Source organism: Lepisosteus platostomus, chromosome 10 (assembly GCF_059453375.1).
Source record: "Lepisosteus platostomus isolate fLepPlt1 chromosome 10, fLepPlt1.hap1, whole genome shotgun sequence".
In the NCBI taxonomy this organism is placed as follows: Eukaryota; Metazoa; Chordata; class Actinopteri; order Semionotiformes; family Lepisosteidae; genus Lepisosteus; species Lepisosteus platostomus.
Genome location: NC_142620.1, coordinates 7,811,333 through 7,831,634, shown reverse-complemented (window position 1 = coordinate 7,831,634; position 20,302 = coordinate 7,811,333). Strand labels below are relative to the sequence as shown.

The 20,302-nt window shown below is 44.3% G+C and overlaps 1 protein-coding gene across 12 annotated transcripts in view; it reads right to left on the bottom strand.

The window, feature by feature from the left end:
* The window catches only part of syne2b (spectrin repeat containing, nuclear envelope 2b), a 150,860-nt gene that overhangs the window by 12,011 nt on the left and 118,547 nt on the right, over positions 1–20,302 (bottom strand). For all 12 annotated transcript variants that reach the window (XM_088647850.1, XM_088647849.1, XM_088647855.1 and 9 more), the window contains 9 exons: positions 19,531–19,656; positions 17,957–18,112; positions 16,119–16,277; positions 14,487–14,653; positions 6,499–6,661; positions 4,141–4,328; positions 3,163–3,313; positions 1,951–2,133; positions 437–574 (listed from right to left, as the gene is read on the bottom strand). In XM_088647850.1, coding sequence (XP_088503976.1) covers positions 437–574; positions 1,951–2,133; positions 3,163–3,313; positions 4,141–4,328; positions 6,499–6,661; positions 14,487–14,653; positions 16,119–16,277; positions 17,957–18,112; positions 19,531–19,656 — 1,431 coding nt within the window. The remainder of the gene's footprint in view (positions 1–436; positions 575–1,950; positions 2,134–3,162; positions 3,314–4,140; positions 4,329–6,498; positions 6,662–14,486; positions 14,654–16,118; positions 16,278–17,956; positions 18,113–19,530; positions 19,657–20,302) is intronic.

Here is a 20,302-nt window from a genome sequence, read left to right as displayed (position 1 = left end):
GTATGTGATCTCCTGTCACAGCCTGAGGAACAGTGAGTCTGTCTCCCAATAATGCGCCTTCTGTCTACAGTATATGTAAATATTTTAAAATATGTCATTGTTGTAAATGTCTGTAGATTTTATATTAATTTTATTTTTTGTTTTGTTTCATGTGAATTTCATTATTTTATTTGCTTTGGCAACACTGATTGTACCCATCGGTCATGCTAATAACGCACCTTGAATTGAAAACAGGGATGATCGGCTGTAGCCCATCTATCTCACTGTGGGCCTTTTACATTCAACAATTTCCACCCGTGTGTTTCCGAATACCTTTTCCAAATAAGGAAAGAACCCCAGTTTAAAAACCCTGGCAACTCTGGCACCCCTGTGAGCAGTTTAACCACGGGCAGACGGGAGCGAGCGAACGAGCGAACGAGCCGCGCTGGAGCCTCACATTGAGCTGTCTCATCTTGTCCTCGATGTCGCTCTCGGAGAAGTGCTCCACGTTGGTCAGCTGCAGGTCCATCTCCGTCAGCCACACCAGGATCCCGTCGCGCGTGGACTCAAACTCCTCCCGCTGGGACGTGAAGTGCTGTGGGCGGGAAAGGGCGGAGAAGGAGCGAGATGAAAGTGGTGCTCTCTGGGGTCTGGAGCGGGCAGGCAGCGTAGCGATCCAGGACAGGAACTGCTCAAATACTTTCTGTCTGATATTCCGATGGATATCCTACGCCCACCCACACAACCAGAGGAACTGCATCTAAAGAAACTAACAATCTTTCAATAGTTATTCTTTACACACCACATCTGAAGGATTCTGATAAGGAGTAGTCAGGGAGGCGTGAGAAGCAGGGAAACACAGCCAGAGGGTCCAATACACAGTCTTCCAGCAGGCTATATTATAGATATGTGTCTGCATCAGCTCCACCTGAGAGACTAGCCCAAATCAATGAAAACATTCTGCAGATTTCATCAGTCAAAATGAACGTACCCCCTTGATTATTATACCAATGTGAGGCAAGGCTTTTCTAAAATTGTTTCTCTTTCACTTGATTTGATAAAAAGCAAAAAAAAAACTTTTTAAAAAAGCGTGGAAAAGGTCAAGTTCAGACTATGTCCCACAGAGGTTCATAAAAGAAAAGTGCTTATAGTAAACGTAATGAAACATTGCATTTTAATTCTGACAGTTCAGGCAGTACAAATATAGATCAGTAAAAGCAACTGCTTGAATCTCAGCTGATGTGGACTGGGCTGCCTTGATATTTCAACAGGATATCCCCTAGTGGCAGGACAAAGTAGGACATCTTTCAACATTGACAGCAACATGAATTAATTTGACGTACTGCTGGACCTGTTCTGAACACGGTTCAGGATTCCTAAAAGAAAGTATGGGATCAATCTAGTAATCTTTAGAAGTATTTTTCTGAATGTGCTCTCTGTGACCTCTGTGGGTTACTTGAGTAATTGTCACCAGAAAATTCTACCTGTTTTAACTGTAATCTCTATATTAATACGGGTTCCTGAGCTAATGTATAACAATTTAAAAAATATAAGCACTAAAAGGTTCCAGGTTTTGAAACTTATTTGCTAAATATACTGTATATCTTTTAATTGACATATTTTCACTGAGATACATTGAGTACATACTTCCATCACAGTTTTCAAACTGGTTGAACAAAATTCAACCAGGTCTTTACATCTTCTCTGGAAGGGTGTGGACAGACAGAATGGTATTGAAGTCAGAGATGGCTGGAGATCTAGAGATGAGACATGTCTGGCACATTCCTCCTCTGCCCATGTTGTACTGTAGTACAGGGGCTTCTATACTTACCTCAACACCACCAGGAACTTGACAGGAACAGAACCCACAGACATCTTTCATCCGTCCTGACCAGTGATGAGGTATACAAGAACGACAGACTTTAGGACAGTCCCTGGGTTGCCAGCTGCCAGGAGGGGAGAAAGACCCACCTTCAGCCTCCTCAGGATGGCGGACACCCTCTTCTGCAGGTTGTCCCAGCGCTGGTTCCCCTCGTGGACCATGAGCTTGAGGCGGCTGGCCGCGTCGGTGCGGTTCTCTCGGGCCAGGCGCCGGTACTGCTTGTTGACCAGCTCCAGCTGGGTCAGACGCTCGTGGACCTGCCTCTGGAATGCCTGGGAGAGAGGGGAGGAAGGGAGATGAGTGACCTCCGTCAGGCCAAGGGAAGCGAACAGGAGCAATCGTTCCCTCCCTGGCAGAATCCAGACTTTCCATGAGAGCTCAACTGGAGGTCCCGTCTGTGATTCTGGCTCCCCTTAGGAACTGACTGTACAGTAGCTGAAGGCTCATTGCCTACACATGCAATGACTGTGACCAACATGTGTGACATTCCTGCCCCACACTCCTTGACTTTACAACTCCTGTATGCTTGCGAAACAAATCCAGATCACAGGGATTTGGAGCGGTCACATGTGGGCATGTGGATGTTTTAAATTTTCCTTCCAAAGACAAGGAAGACAGTTCCCTTGCGGTTAAAATATTCACTAAGACCAGACATTTTAACAGATTTTATTGTAAAAGGGTCCAGAACATTTACTGATCAAAACAGATACAGGCTGAAAAAAAGATCTCAGTTTTTTTTTTAAACAATCTCACTCTGAAAGCATCTGCAGAAACATGCAGAAGTGCCTTGCTTGTCGAAGAGGGATGTTGATATGATCAGATGAATATCCAAATCCGTGAATCTCTAGCTTCATAGTGACACCAAGAGAATAGGATTTCTCCCGAGAGTAACCTCCTCTCTAATCAGTATCAAGTTATTTTCTCCTTAACTTTTCAAATCCTTCTCTCTGCTGTGTGCGAGGTCTAACAGAACACAGAAAGTGTCTAATTTCTGAGCGAATGCAGAGCAAATGGCAGTTCCTTCAGACTCACACAGCAGAATAAAGAGGACAAGAAATAAGGCGAGGATGAACTCATGTGTAAAAGAGGGTTTTTATAATCCACTACTTGTTGAGTTGTTGAAAGTTGAGGTTGACCAGAAATACTGTTTTCACCAGCATCACACTAGTCATAAATGTCTGCAATTGTATTTATTAATAGGATGGTCTGGTGCATACGCAGTAAACACCCCAACAGGTAGAGGGCTTTCTGTCCTAGAAGAGGCCCGCTGTGTTTCGAGCGGTTTTTAAACAAGGTGCTACCTCGAATTTCTTCAGCTCCTCCTTGGCGTTGGTGTAGAGGACCTCCGCGGAGTTGGGAGAGGCCGCCGTCCTCTCGGCGGTCTTCAGCCAGTCCTCGAAGCGCGAATAGTCCTCCAGGAACCTGCACCACAGCCTCCAGGTGTCCTCGATCCTGGGGTGGCACAAAGTAGGTCAACTATTTTATAGCTTTGGGGTCCTCGCTGTTTACAACATTCCAAAGTACAGTAAACCCTCGGGTCAGCGGACTTCGGATTTCACAGATAAAAAAACTGCTAAAAGGGGAATTTTATCTGTAAAATCAGAAATACAGCCGGCCTTTCCCTGGAACAATGAGAAAATAGTAAAAACAAGTTAAAAATAGAACGCTACATAAGTTTAACATTCAGGAATATCAATGGTGCCCTGTAAGAGAAGGTCAGATACTTATGATGGGCGTTGATGGTTTTGATACAATACTGTATGTTTCTGACACGTGAAATAAACCGCTTGTATATTTATGTTACAGAAGGCACAGGGACACTCTTCATTGACTGTGTTACTTGCAATTGTTTGAAGAATAAGTGAAGGAGTTCCATTAAACACACAAATACCTATGTTTTCATATGATAGTGTGATAGTGTGTTTTTTACCTGAAAAAAAACATAATTTGTGATGTAACAGACATTTGGAAAAAATGGACATCCCTTCCCCCTTATCAGTCCATTAAACAGAGGGTTTACTGTACTGTACATCAATGTGAAAACGTGTGTCGAGTTTTGCACAAAAGGAAAATTAAAGGGAGGATAGAGATGTCGGAATAATTTCTGCTCCCTGCTTCGCTCCGGCTCTGTTCAAGCCCCACCCATCTCCATATCTGAACAGGAATCTCTCAGCCATCAAGCCAACATGCCCCGCATCAAGACCATGCTATCGAGCAGCCCTGTGCAGAAGGTGTGGGTGATGGGGCCGAGTGTCCCCAGACAAGGCGGCACCACGCACTTAAACCTCCTCTCCATGGACATGGCGCAGATGTTCCTCCAGCGGCGGTCCAGGCTGCGGGTGGTCTGCTGGATGGAGTCGCACTCCGTCTCGCTGGTGCAGGCGTCCGTGTCGTGCAGGAGGACGTCGCACAGGTTCAGGACCGACGTCACGCCCTCCGAGTGCTGCTCAATGTCTCGCTGCAGGTCCTGGGACACACGCGCGCGCACGAACGCAGAGGAAGTTTACAAGTCTGCAGACCCCGCTGATGCATAAGGGCGACAGAGTGGATTCCCTTCATGTTCACCTGAAGAGCAGTTCTGCAATGTCCCTTCATCTAGCCCCGCATTCTGCACATTGTGGAGTCTAGTGTATACTCACCCTGCACTATGTGAGCAACTACTCGTCCAGCTCTTTTACTCCAAGACTCCAATACAGTTTAAAACACACTGATGTGCATGAGCCTTTCCTAATAGTTACAGTTTATTGCTTGCTGACCTGCTGTGAGGTGAAGAGCTTTTGGAATCATTTTTTAAATGTATTTATGCTACGTAAGTAAATGTAATTTAGTATAATATTAGTTGTTGTTGTTATTCTTACTCTGCAGATACACATACTCTACGTGCACAAAGACCTACAAGTCTAACAAGAGGATCTTGCTGGCAGAACAGCTATTTCACTCTGCAGGAAGTACAGCTTTTACATATCTTTCACTTCTAGCCACGTCTGATGAAATGAGAGTGTGGTGTGAAGATGCCCAATGAGACCAAGACTTTGTTTACTCGGTAAAGTGCCTGTTGGCAACTGTCTTCCTGGCCTTCATGATCCCTGCACAGCCACAGGCCTGCAGGAGACTGAACCTCCAGTTACAAGCAAAATGAACCCAGTGAGCATGTGTGTTAAACTCTTAAAACCGCCCTTCAAAAAGAGAAACTTACACTTGACAAATTACACATAGTGCAACTAGAAACTGAAGTGGAGGAGAGGCACCGAGAAGCAGATGTAAAAATGGTTTACCGCTCTTAGTTAGGAGATTAACTGTGCTTAAAAAAATATTTTGCAAATGCAGCGTATTATCAAGTTTTAATACTTCATGCATAAACATTCTCATGTCCTTACCATCATCTGAGCGAGAGGAACATCTTCCGCAAGTTGCTTTGAGGAAGTTGCACCCTCAGAGGCTCTGTTGAGCTATAGCACCCAATAACCCCATTTCACTGTAGCAGATATCACTTATATAACTTATATAATATAACTTCACAAGGGCTTAAACAGGCTCTCTGGGTGGCATACTATGTTAAGAAATCTGGATAACACGTAAATACCGAAGCATAATCCCTTTTGCTCCAGTCAAAATCTTTACACTGGGTCATTAGATGTATTGCACCAAGGCCAAGTTCGCTTTCCTACAAGGTAATTAAGATTGGCTTTGTAAAGCTGAGGGGCTACCCAGTTTGTTTTGAGATGTTAATGAGTATTAATAAGCAATGGAGCAGAAAGAAACATGGGTGCACTCCATCTCTGACCCAGGATTAAAAACATGCAAATCACCTTACAGGAGTTCGCAAGCAACCAGTGCAGTTAACCCTTCTGCTGCTCATTTCCACACTGACGGTGTTAATTAAACATGAGAATCTTTGGATATCTGCTGCGTTGTTCTCTGCTGTCAGTGCTTGTAGCATCTTTCTTTCTTTAGGGATTTTACAGCCAAGATTATGTTAGCCACAACAGCTAACGGAATGAAGATGGATAGACTACCAGCAACAGCAATAAGTACTCCATTATTGTCACAGAAGGCCAGTACTCCCTTTGCTGGGGGTGCAGAATTACTAGGGACCCCAACAATTAGTAGTAATAAGATGTCTACACAGTGCAGGAGGTGAAATAGGATGTTAATGTATTCCTTGTCTATTTGCCATCCGTCACTGCAGTAATGGAACCTGTGACACTTCCTCCCTCTGCAGAGGCCCACTGCTGTCACGATCAAAGTTGTTTTTTGCCCTTGTCCAAGTACTTCTGCCCGTCTTGGCTTCTCAGCCATCAGACAAGATGTACTGCAAAATGCAGAAGACTGTGACTTATTTTCTTCTAGTTAACATCTATTAAGAGACAGTAGGTGAACCTTCCCTCCTGCAAAAGTCCCATACAAGTCTGTTCAGTGGAAATCTCTCCTGCTGGCCATAAGTACAATCTCTCTATAGCACAGCTGCCTCCTGCAACCCATTAAGATCACAGGACAGGAGCCCACCACAGATCAGCCTTCTGGCTGTACGAAATATGCCAGCTTTTGAAGATACCTGTTGAATAAATATCTGTTTTTTTAATCTGTTTGTTCTAGGAAATAATAAAAAACAAGGTCCTTGCGAGTCCTCCACCCACCTGCTGTTCTGCTAGTTTCCTCTGGATCTCCTCATCGCCGCAGATGGTGTAGATCACGGGCTTGGCCAGCTCTGCCTCGATGCGGGACAGCCAGGTGCGCAGGTTACTCATGTTCTTGTCCAGCTGCTGTACCGTGGCCAGTGTATCCTTCAGCTTCTTCACCCTGCAACCATTCAGGCCATCAAGCATTGCTGCTCACAGGGCCTGTGCCTGGAAATCACCCTCACCGAGTGTTGTCCATGTTCAAACAAAGGCAGGGACTCTGAGCAATGGAGCTCTGGAGTCAGAGGCCAGATGTACAGACACTTTAAGAAGCAGCAGAATGTGTGATCTGTGAACTGTGCGACTCACCCAGATATTGGAGAGGGAGGAGCTATGTACTGAATTATCTGTTCCAGCAATCCCTTGAGAAATCATACTTTTCATGTCTGAATGTGCGATCTAGTTTAGACCAACCAATATATTGTTAGAATATTGCCAGATAAAAATAGTGAGAGAGAATGCTTTTGTCACTGTCACGGACAAAATTAAAATGATTTAAGACTAATGTAAGATTCATGGAAGATGACTTGACAGCATAATGTTTATGCACCGATATGATATTAAATCCTAGGTCCCAATCCATATGTGCTAACAACAGAGCAGGGAAAAACTCCAAATGAACAAGATGAGATGAAAGGCCTCTTTCTATGTGTAACTGTTCTTGTGTTCTAAAAGCTCACCACAAAGCCAAGCACTGTCACATAATTCAGCCTACATTTTAATGGGAAAAGCCCCAAATCCCTCTTAAAACGGGATTATTTCCGTCTGCTCTGAGAAGCACATCAGCTCGTTTGCTACATCTGGGGAGATCAGAGAAGTGCACACTGCTCTACCTGTGTCACAGTGAACAACGCGCATTACAATTCAGCAGCAGTTTGTAGTCCCTCTTCCTGCGACTGTTAAGTTCAGGGAGCATGATTTATCCTTTTACAGGAGGGTGCTTGTTTCTGACAATATAAATTGTATGCCTAAAAAAAATGGAAGCAAATATTAGCCCCAGGTTCCCCAGGTTAACTATGAACTATTTCGTTGGAATATTTAGACAGGCTCTGCTACGGAAATGAACCATTTCTCAACTGTATATGACATTCTCTGAGCAGATCCCCTGCATGCCACAGAAACCAGACAGACTCAGCCATACTTGACAAATTCTGTAGTACATATATTGGTACTATATATCATTTACTATATTCTGTGATTATCTCTGCAAGTCTTGACTGAAAACATGCCCCGTGCAGTATTTAGCAGGCCAGTAGATTAAGCTTATTATTCTGTACGATAATCAGATGACAAGAAATGCTTTCATTTTCAGGCGCCTTTGAAAGCCTCTTATTTTCATATAATACAACAGTCAAATGAAGACATCAGGTCAGCCAATCAAGTTCAGTTTAGATGCTACTGTCAATTTATACTCATTAGTGGAAGGCCATGACTTGATAAGCCTTGTTTAAGTGAACCTGCTACTAGATTTTATGCCTTGATCTCTGCTCTGCATTTTTTTTTTTACATTTTAAATTTGTGTGACTTTGCTGCCTGGTTAAATGTGTTGACTTTAAGGTCTCCAGATTTTTCCCCATCAAGGGCTTCCTTGTCTTTGTGAAAGGTGAAGCTTGCACTGCATGCAGCAACACAGGCAACATGAGATGTCCTAAGCTCATGTGTCAAGACTAGTGGGGCTGTACCATTTTCATAACAGCCTGTTAGCTCAGTCCATCGCACTGATCTCTCTGCAGCGAACAATGCACCTAAAACGGTGATTTCATTCAGGTAGTAGATCTCTGCTTCATGCAATTGAAAAAAATGTTGGGGGTGGTGGTAGGCAAAACAGGTTTCTCTCATCTTCCGCCCTGCACGGAGAAAGTCTCTCTGTATCAGCCTGGTAGTGGCAGGCAGGCACCCATACATGCTGACAAAGCAGAGCCCATCCCCCTCCTTCTCTCTCCATCTCTGCACCTCCTCACTCACACTGCACGCTAAACGTTCACTAATCTCGCCGCCAATTTCTATTCTTAATCGATACCGCACCAGTGTAAAAGAGCTAGGATTACTGCAAAAAAACAAAACCTACTTACTGCTCTACGAGGCTAGTCCATGTCACCCAGCTGAGAGTCCTTGCCTTGGCTCTGCCTCCTTCATGCTCTGCACACTGCTAGTCCCCTCCCCCCTGCTAATGGCCTCCTTACTCACTGGCCCAGCTCCTCTCGGGCCGGCCACAGGCTCGTTCGCCCGCCTATCACAGCGACGGCAGCCGCTCTTCACACCAGGGGAAGGAAAAAGGAGGGAAAAGTCTCGGAGAGCGGACGACCTGTCGGGCTAATTAAGTCACGCGCGGAGGCCGCCGTGAGTTCGCAAGGGGTGTCGCAAGGAGAGGCCGGCTTTGTGCTAGACAAAAAATCCGACACGGACTAAACCGCTACTGTCCCTGCCCACAGCTCCAAGGACAAAAAAAAAAAACATGCTTTGAGCAACTTTAATGGACCGACTAAACATCAGGTGTAAGGTTAACGTTCATTTTGTCAACGCAAGTAGTTTGGTAAAAAAACTTGAAGGGGGCTCTGTAAACATAAAACACTGTGTTACACCGATATAAAGTCAAATTGAATGTGAGCTCATCCGGTGCAACGACATCGGTAGTTGATTTACCAGCAGAGAGAGAGCCAGAGCAGAGAGGATCAATTATAAATTCCCCTGAGCTTATTAAACACTTGCTTCATGTATCACTCATCAGTCTCACAAATGAAAAAATGGAGTACCTGAACATAATTCTCAGTGCAGGAGAAATACTTCTGTTCTTTCCCTCCCTTTTCACACTTAACCTTTCACCTTGCCGGGACCTCAGACCTTAACCAGGCAGCTGACCCTCTTTTTCTAAGGCAGCTGACCCTCTCTCAGGCCCACGTCACTGTTGCCGTTTTGAAATGCCTCTCCTATAATGGTTGCTATGCAGAAGGAGGAAACAACTAAAGTTTCCTTGCACCCGATTAACACTTAATGCGGGTGAACAGAAAGAGAAGGCTTGCAGAAGATCAGTGTGGTGTAAGTTGATAAGCTATACACCTGAGTAGCCATGGAAGAATCAAATAAGACATTCACAGCACCTCAACAACAGCCCCGCACAGAGTACTGTAGTATGGCCGTTACAATGATATAAAGGATGGAAGGATAAAAAAATGTACCGTGTGTCATCTTTTCAAGCTGCAACAGCAGAACATATGAAATGAATTCACTGATTCGCTTATGTTACAGAACAGCTCACATGTGCCTCTGAAACAGGACTCTTCTTCGCCTTGTCAGTGGGCTCTCGAACTCAAAATAGCTCAACCTTAGGATAAACAGTGGGCCCTGAAGAGCACACTATTTAATTGATAGGCTCCTGTGTAAGGATGAAATATCAGTCTGCAGTTAATCTGTGAGTCACAGATTAATTGCAGGCTGATAGTTTATCCTTACCAGGAGATGGAACCCAGAGCTAAATAAAAGAAACCGCATGCCCGCCAGTGTGGAATTAACATCTTTTTTTCTCCCTCTTTGCAAGAGAGGGGTGAAAACAATCTGAAGTCACCCTATAGCAAGGTCCTCTGCGAATAAGACTTCAACACCAAGCAGGAGCACTTCACCTCCGCAGTGCTCACAGGAAAGCAAGCAGAGAGAGTAAGGCCAGAGAGAAAAGGACAAATACAGAGTCCTCCACCCCAAGAGGAAGCGTCAGCATTTTACGACGGAGAAACAGCTCAACGAAACCGACTGGCTTGAAGGACGGGTCCCGAGACATGCCTATCCCTGGCAGTCCCTGGGGGCGAGGATTAAGAGGCAAGGAGAGCCAAGAACAGTGCCCTCCCAAGGCTGCGCCCTCCACTGGCAGACATGAGAGGCAGCTTGAAGGGCCAAACACAGAGCCACTTCTAACCAGCCACTTGGAACAGGCACATCAGACCCGTTTTTACTGTCTGCAGTTTTATAGCCCTCATTTATCAACTCATGGAGCTGGTAACTGCAGGTGTAAATTCCAAAGTTATGATTCTGACTATCAAACCCTACTAATCTTTGATCTGGAGACTTGATTTTTCCCTCTCGAGGTAAATGATGTAAGTTCCTTAAACAGGAAATGGTCTTTAGAATGAAATTGTTGACACGACAAAAGAAAAAAAAGTACTGTAACAATATATTTACAGCTTGATGTGGAAGATCCCACATGTCCAGATATTCGGAAAAGAAAAGCTTTCACATTCCTGGCCATCAGAGAACGGGCCAGGCCCTCCCTGACCCACACGATTTCAGGACTCAGTCAGGTGTCCCATTCCCTGCCCTGAGCTTCTGGGTAACCATGACAACTGAGAAGCACCATAATGCCATATTTCTCCAGCACAAATATGTAGCCATAGCAACATAAACTCCACATAATAAGTAAGTCTAGGCTTAAATTTAAAGCAGTGTCACATTATAGGCAGCTTTTTCACCCTCATTAGTCTGTTGGCTAAATACAACACATAAAGTAGAGGTTAATTGTGTGCTGAATAGCAAAATTAAAGAAAAAAAAGTTTCATTAAGTTGTACTTTTTCTTTTGCAGCTCACACACACAACTCCCCACTCTAATGATAATGCTTCATTATATTTATAAAAATAATTTCATCATACACATCCAACTTCTGAGGATTCCAAAAAAAGATGCTGAAAAGTAACGAGCAGCTCAAAACAAACCTCTCTTTCCACGTACTTTGTTGACACAGAGGTTTCAAACAGCAGCCAGCCTTAAATCAGAGACTGACAAAGAAGGATATGAGCAACAGCCAGAAACCCAGGCCAGACAGGTCAGGAAACTGGATAACAGGGGACACGAGCATCTGCTTAGAACACGATTCGTTCAGACAATCTGGACCCCATCTAGCAGCAGTCTGGCCTGCAGCACAATGACAAGAGCGCGCAGACAGCAGCTGCAGGCGTGGAGCCAACCGCAACCGCTTATGTTTTGGAACAAAAGATGGCTGCAAAATATTGCCCCCCCCCCGGCAGACGACTTCCAGGGCTGTCTCCCCATGTCGTGCTGGGAGACGCAGGGTGCAGACTCACGGTGATCCCGGTTCCGTTTCTCCCAGGGTACGATATGTACTATATATCAGAAATCTTACAATAGATTGTCGACAGTACGTATAATATATCATTAAAAATCAAATCTTTGAAATACGTAAAAATGTTTTTTCTTTTTTATAATTTAAAAATCTGTTTTAATTAAACATTTAAGTTAACACACGCCCCCGTATATCCTATGTCAAAGCCACCTCCACAGTAGCAGGACATGCACAGTGAAATCCTGCTGTAACGTGCAGCATGTTCATCCCTAAAACAATTGGGGATTACTCAGCGTGAGGGCCTCCTAAGATCGCAGACAGAGTGATTTCCATAGACTCAAAGGGGAAAATGTCCCACAGAGACTCCCGCAATTCCAGCACACTCCCAAACGTCCAGCGACGTCCCCTGGCATCCTGCCAGCACACTGGGAAACGGCAGAAGCCGTCAGGAAATGGAAGGGCCTGACCCTCACCTTTCTCTTCACCGTACGACTTCGAAACATGAGTGGGAAGGGTCATTACCAGATTTTCCACTCAAATTGGAGCATGCGGACACCACTCACAGGCTATTGCACAAGTCCTCCCTATATGTAGCTATACTGGTGATGAGAAGTTAACAGGAAATTCAGAGCGATCGTACTGGGCGGATGATTTAATACCGCCTGCGGAGTGAGTTCAGACAACACTGGGAGGCTGGGAAAAACATTTGCAGGTTTGAAGGGAATTCAGCACGGGTCCAGTCTCTGACACTGAAACAAGCAAGGGCCAGCAGAGTCGGTCAGGGTAACAGACGCTCTGAGCGAGAGAAAGGTCAACATGGGAAAGCACCAGGACAGCAGGCATTCCTGCTTAGCTTCACCTCAGGCACTGCAAACACATGGGCAGAGGCTGCAGGAAAAAGCAGGGTCTGGCGCATTAAAATAAGCTTGCTCTTCCAAAGTTTTCCCTTCAAACTGACCTACAGTTAAATATTTTACATAAAACAAGACCACGCTTCTATGACGACCAATCGCACGGTAATTAATAGGAATAGCAAATTGCTAAATAACGTTGAAACGGCAATGCACACTTCAAGAACTTTGACACTAAAACTGTAAAGATGCATCTTGTATGCTGTTTCATTTACAATGCAAAATTCTGGTACAGGGATTAGAATGAGCAAATGTACACACTCAATTAAGAGTGCTGAAAAGAAAGCCGTCATAGTGCATTGTTAAAACCAGTACGGAGAGCACTGCCTTGTCTGTCTAACTAGATAACAGATGTCCACTGCACGGCATTCTCAATAGAACAGGAGCAGAATGGCTTGTATGGAGAGTGTGGAATGCTGGCTAATCCTGGCCTCCAGCCCTCTTCTACTGCGTTCTAATGGAACTTCAGCGCTAATGTAATCGGACAGCCTCCGCCCACTGTCAGCCGGGGGGGGGGGGGGGGGCATCTAAACAACTCTGGCAGCATGTGAGCGGCACTGTAGCCCCTGCCATATGGCAAATCTGACACTGTCGTCAACAAGAACAGAACAAGCATCACCGCTAAATCCCAGCTTCGGCTGCTTCGGCCATCTGCCTGGCGGGCACTTCAGAGAGTTCAGAGAGAACATCTGACCCCCTCGTGCACTTTCTTAATGACTGCCACCGTTTTCTGGGTGGATGTTTACATACAGTATATTGGGAAGATGCAGGGACCACTTCTGCTCAATCACGACAGTGTACTCATCAAGATCACCACGAAGAGGAAAGAGCTCTTCAAAGAAGCACTATTCTACTTCATAGCTACATACAGCACCAAGAACACGTGTGCTTGTTAGAAATCGAACTGGCTCAGAATTATAGAGACATATTTCCACTCAACTAAATTGGGAAGGAAGATGGGTGGGTAGGTTAGAGGCATGACAAGGGTAAAAATGAAAAGACAAGCAGCTAATACTTAAAATTCACTCTAAAGTAACAATGCTGAACGAAGAAAATTTATTTCGCAGAGACTCCGTAACCCATGATTTGCAGTCATGTTGATTTAAAAACTTTTGAACAATATTACAGACAGCTCAACTCTCTCCATGAATTAATCATTGGAGATTTCGCATTTTTATCATCGTGACAACAAGTAAAACCCTCTTAGCTCCAATTAATCACTTGAAAGCTAGCAGCCTTCCATAACTCATTCAGGCAATATAAATAACATAACAACAGTATTTTGGATGTGTTGAAGTAAAGGGCAGGACACAACGGTGGGGATTCTGAAGGCAGATCAGTGGAAGAACAGTTTATTGAACCTGTTTAGGGCTGTGAAAAGCGAGAGTTGAATACTCCATACCCCAGTGAAATTCCATTCTGACACAACTGCATGTGATTAATCACGAATTCCACATCACACAAAACAGTAGATCTGCTTCCTTCCAGTCATAAGATTAATCATTGCTACTAAATGGGAAAATGCATTTCACCTGGGCTCTTGACAGGGAATGACAGTCCCACTCCCATAGTTTCAGACAGACTCAGCCAGACATTACTATAACTATTTCTAAAGGACATGGGTGAGCACCACTGCAAACACTTCAATTCCCCATACGTTCCCACTGAGCTTCAGAGCACTGCGCAGCACTCATCTGTCTCCCCAACACTTTCTTGTCACTTTAATGAGCGGCTTCATATTATTATTAATTTATTATTGTAGGAGTTAGATAGAATGGCAGCACTTTAACCATTTAACCACAAAACCATTTTAGATGTGCACCACACACATCAAGCAATAAATTACTCTTTATAAGTGTTCTTGAGATTTCAACAGTGTGCAGTGTTAGGTGTTTCAGTAGCCCTGGTAGTGATTCCAAGGCTTGTGCATGCTACACCTCAGTCTGCAGTCAGCAGTGATGTCCTTACCTGGCCTCAATGTGGTCGAACAGGTGTTGCCAGCGGTCGTTGATGTCCTTCAGCTTGTCATTAACTTCTGTCTCCTTGGTCTTGTTGCTGGCCTTGATCAGCTGCTCTCCTAGCTGCTTCAGGTGAGTCTTGTTTTCACTGAAGAGGTTGATTTCTTCCATGCAGTCCTTAAAGAGCAACAGGAAGCAGGTACTTTTTTATCTTTTTTGTCCTCCAACGACACCCCCCTCCCCCCTTCTCCTCTCCCTTGGGTCTTTTCAAAGCACTGCTATGAGAAAAGGGGCCGTACCAACTCAAAGCAATTCCCTGCTGGCTTCAAGCACGACACTGCCTGAGTCTTGCTCCGAGAACTGAGGCACAAAGAAGAACATCAAATGTCTAATCCCAGTAAGGCAGCGTCTTCTGTGTGCAGTAGCACGGCAGACTCTGACACTTTATTGAATGGCCCTTCCTTTTTTAAAGTGAACTTTCATCCTCTGGTTATGTTGGTGTGGTATAAATCATAAAGCCAAGTTGATAAAGTCAGAGCCAAAGACTGACATAAACTCTGCATAAACTCTTCCTCTCCCACAACTCCCCAATTACAGTGTGCAATGTGTGTGCTGCAGAATCGTTTACACGGCAAACACTCACTAAGCATAAGAATTCATTAATTAATTCTGTTTACAGAGCATTTTCCCAACATCCTTATCGCAGTCGAGGGGACCCACTACATCCACCAGTGAAGTGCAGCGCCTCCTGGATGACACAGGGCAGCTGTTCTGCACACGCTGCCCCAGTACACAGCAGTTTGGGTGGAGAAATAAGATGAATTAAATTAACTAATAAAGGGAGGGGACCTTGAGCGAAGCCAGATTTTACAAACCCAGACTGGGATAAACCAGACCACCGGTTAACGTTAACGCCTCTACTTTTCCAACAGTGTTTTGGGTTATTTAATGGCCAAGTTGTCAGGACCTTCGTTTATGTCTGAAGAAAAAAAAAAGCCTCATACTGCCTCTTCAACTACTGGGATGAGCTACTCCCAGGGGCTCAGCCTTGTACATGAGCCACACGACAGTGGAACTGCATAGCTAGAAGATGCAAACAATGAGCAAAATTTCTCCTTCGTCCTTCTCATTTTTCAGACATCAAGGTGTCTGAAAAACAGTCATACATTATCACCGATACATGGAGCCTATCTAGTGGTTTCCACCTTCAGTATAAACAGACTGACTTTGCAAAGCAGCCTCAAGCACAGTCCAGCATCAGTGCAGTTATAACTGTATGATTGTTTCTATGACAGGTTTTGAACGTAACAACAGCCTGTGTGACACATCTGAACATTGCTTTCTGAGGAAACACAGTTGTTGTACAGACAACTTTGTGCCTCTATAGGTCTCTTCCGGGACACTGTCCATACAATACATCAGAACTGTCAATTACGCAGGTGCCAGTCAGGGCTGTACATGACAGCTCTGTTCTAAGGAACTACCGTATCTACACAATGCAACAGAACCCATTTACTTTCTGCTAACACTGGGTTACAGACTAGATTAGCTCCATAATATTTAATAACCTAGCCTGCAGGTTAATTATAGACTCTGTCAATGTTGTATAACACAGATTAATTTCCTCCTGAGCTGGCTTTACCTTCTTGAGCTTCTCCACCATTTCTTCGATGCTGAGATCGGCATTGCGCGCCACTTTGTTTTCCATCTGTGTCAGCCATTCACAAAGCTCCTTGTTCTTTTCATTGAAGATGATCCAGGCGTTCAGCCGGTCAGCTATCTCCTGCTTGCGCAGAGACACCTGTGGAGCACAGCATATGGAATGTGAGCAGCCAGAAAGCAAACCACCCCCCAGTGCAATTCACTACTTTTAAGACAGGTAATTATCACTGGAAAACAAGGAGAATCTGAACACTTCATGGAGCTGTGCTAAGAGTAACTTGTTTCTCATTAATGCATTTAATGCTAATGATTTTTGCAGTTAGAAAATAAGCAATCAGTGTTCTGCTTCATACTATGAAATGCCGCTTCAGTATCATTAAATGAAGGTTTTGTACCTTGAAAATACCAGGACGTTGTTCCTGACACCAGGGTTAAAGTCAAAAGTAGCAAAGACATAATTAGCAGAAGAACTGAGTCTTAAAAATCCCGGATTGTAATGCAAAACTATGGGTTTGGAAGGGTTTAATAAATTTGTACAAAACACAATACAATAATTATTACATCAGTGCAATCTACCAGTGTGTTGTAGAGTTTTTAAAAAGTTACATTAGTCTACATTATTTTAATAGTGCCAGACTAATACTAAAGAGGAATATTTAAGGGAGTATGCTTAATGCAAATCCCATAATTCACGCAGCCACTGCGTCCGATTAATCTGAAAGTCATTCTTATTGGAATTCAGAGAAGAGTGCTGTTGCACACTTAGAAACCTGTAATTGGCCCAGCTGGAGGTGACAGAGAGAGATGTACCTGCTGAGACACCACCGAAATCTCCTGCATTAGGCTGAGTAAACGACTGAGTTAAGTGTTAAAATCATTTAATGTCAAGACAGAGGCTTACTCTTCTTTAAAAGGGAGCGATCTTTTCTTTGACAAGAGACAAGAGATTGATATTGGGACGCAATCTGAATCCACACGGCGCTCCCCAAAGGTCCCCAAACAAGCATCTGATCCCCAAAACAAAGAAGAGCAGCCTGGTGGTTCCCATGACAACCTAGCCATCTGCCTCTCCAAAGCACTTCCTGCAGAAGCTGAGGCCACCTGGCTTGCCAACCTGTTGTGCTTTTATTGTACCACTGCATCTAGACTAGAGCACTATCTCTGAACTCAGAAACCCCGTGCACCAGAAAGTGTGGACATCATCAGCAGCAGTATTTAGGTAACAAGTCAAAGACTGTTTAATTTTAGAAATGTAAGTCTACTCATCTCTATGTAGTTTGCCTGGAGATATTATTTCTAAGTTAATAATATCACTATAGCACTTTGCAAGACCGTATTAAAAAACGACTCTACACTCACAGCATTTATGATCGTTCAACGCAAGTGTATTGCGGTAGTGATTGTTTTTTTTATCTTCTCATTATCAACACTTTTCTTTTAAATAAAGCACCATTCTTGCATTTCTAGGGTTCGTTTAACAATCTCTGTTCAACTGGCTTAAATGTTTAGGACCACTTTTCTTAAAACACTAGAAACCTACAAAACAGGAAATCTGTGCACACTCCCACCCCTCCCCCAAAGCATTGGATACTTTTGGAACTCTTTGCAAATGGAGGCTTGCTTATAGCCACAACACTAGCCATACAGCAAACACTATTGCACCAGTCGCTGTCCTGCTTGACCAAAGGAAAATTTGCTGCCTTTCTCAACATGCTCCAGTGTTTGAAGCTGCTCAAGGGGCTGTAAACACACACACACAGTAAAGTTTTGGTCTGCTCCCTCTTTGTCTGAGCACCCACAGCCCTGTCCCAGACTCACCTTCACACACAGTTCCTCCCACTGGCAGTGAAGGTGCTCGACCTGCTCCTGCAGCAGAAACACGTCGTCTGCGATGATGTACTGGGACACCTCGGTCTTCATGCTGGTGAGCTCCGTGAGGCTGCGAAACCAGTCCTCCAGCGATTCCTCTGCTGCCTGCATAACATCACAACAGCCACACAACCCCCAGTGTTAACTCCTGCCTCTTGCGAACTCTCAGGATTAAGGCCTGCTGGGCTGGGGGAGGGGATAATAACATAATGAGCCAGAGGGGATCATGCAGAGCAAGAGCCAAACCTGTTAGCAACTTCTCTCTGCTTTGTGCGCTAACTAACCTCTATCTCCCAGCCTTAGCCAGCTTTCATTGTTGCTAAGAAGTAAAGTACAGGTACAGAATTCATCCTGGAGCTCTGATCATTTTAACAGAAAAAAAGAACAATGACCAGAAACATACATCTCCATATGTAGGGGTGTTTACCCGGCGTCCTGGCCAAATTTCCCATTGGCCCTAACCAATCATGGCCTCCTAATAATCCCCATCTATGAATTGGCTTCATTACTCTCTGCTCTCCTCCCCACTAATAACTGATATGTGGTGAGCGTTCTGGCGCACTATGGCTGCCGTCGCATCATCCAGGTGGATGCTGCACATTGGTGGTGGTGGTATAAAGCGCTTTGAGTGGAGTGTCCAGAAAAGCGCTATATAAGTGTAAGCAATTATTATTATTATTATACCTGTAATTTTTCTGCATACCTCTATTCTGTTTTTAAACTTTAAAGAGAGAACAGATTTTTATGACTGCCCACATCCACATTTGGAAATCATACCAAAGTGCTGCTACATTGTCTTTTTGAATGTTTTCCATGCTGTCCCACAATGTAAGTACACCCAAGATTAATAGAAATTGCTCTCCATTATTTTAGAATGTTGTTTCTTTATAATGGCTTTAATGCATGTTAGCTTTTCAAGAAATGCACTGCTTTGTAAACAATTCTTACAGATTACAGAAGGTCCCTGCCATCCCTCCAGGAATATAAGGTATGTGATGCATTTGTAGATAAATATTTTTTTTTTATATGTTGAAGTGCACTGTAGATTAATTCTGAATTTTCCCCTCCTGCTGTGCGGGTTAAACTAGAAACCTATTAACAGCCCAGATTCAGTTTTTCTTAAAAAAATCATTCAATTATCAAAAAATATTAAGATTTAATTTTAAACACACTGCATTTGCTCTTATTTTTTGCAGAGTGGTGGTTCAAGAGGAATAATGTCTACCGCTGAACATGTGAGTTTTACATCCAACATAAAGCGACAGCCGTTTAGCTGCTGGTTGGATCCAAAACCCGGACTGTTACGCAGTGTCCTGGATTGGAGTTCTGCATACTTCTACACACAGACTCCAACATTTCCCACGTACGACAACTTTAATTGAATCACCTGTACCCACAAACATGAATTCTGTCATAAAAGCGGCACCACAAAGTGACTTAATAATCATCGTCACACGCCAGCTGAATCCACTTTCCTTTCGCAAAGCTGTGCCTGAACACTGCCACTGCCAGTCGACGGGTACCTTGGCGTCTTTCTCCGCTGAGGGCAGTTCCTCCAGCAGCATTGGCAGAGGAGTGCTCACCCTGGTCCCAATTTCCTGAAGCTTGTCTCTGCTTTCAGCAAGTCTGATTTGGCATCTCTCCCAGTTCTGGGTATGGGAAAGAGCATCTCTTGAGTGCCAGAGGAAAATACACGGAACACCAACCTGTATTGGCCCACCCCTGAGACACTGTCCCCGTTCTGCACCGGGGAACCCCAGCCAACGGTAAAGAAGCACGGCCAAGGCTGAAATTCAGAAATGACCATCATCGGTCCTTTCCCCTTTTTGTCCAATCTGCTTATTATATTTTTAACGTAACTTCTTATCCTTGTGTCAGATGTGACATGTCTATAAAAACAAAATAACTGTGCAGCAATATTGGACTTACCAAGGTAGACAGCACTGTGACGACTCTCACTTAGTGTTGCAGAACTGGGCTGCTCACAAGCCACACGAGACTTACTCTGCTACCAGCAGCTGGTGTGGAATTCCACAGGTTTCTGGCATTATCTGCTTATCCCCAGTGCCAATTTCATGTTATGTCTAGGATCATGTGCCATCAGGCTCCTATTACGATGTCAGAGCAGATCCGAGTGTGCTCTGGCGAGAGAGCTCTCCTGCCCCGATAGCAATACACTGACAGCTCAGCAACAGGGCCACACGACTTTAACTAATCCTCACTTCCTCTCTCTGCTGAGCTGGGGTCTGTTCCTTCCCAGAAATACTGCTGAGGTTTAAAAAACAGGAGCAGCAG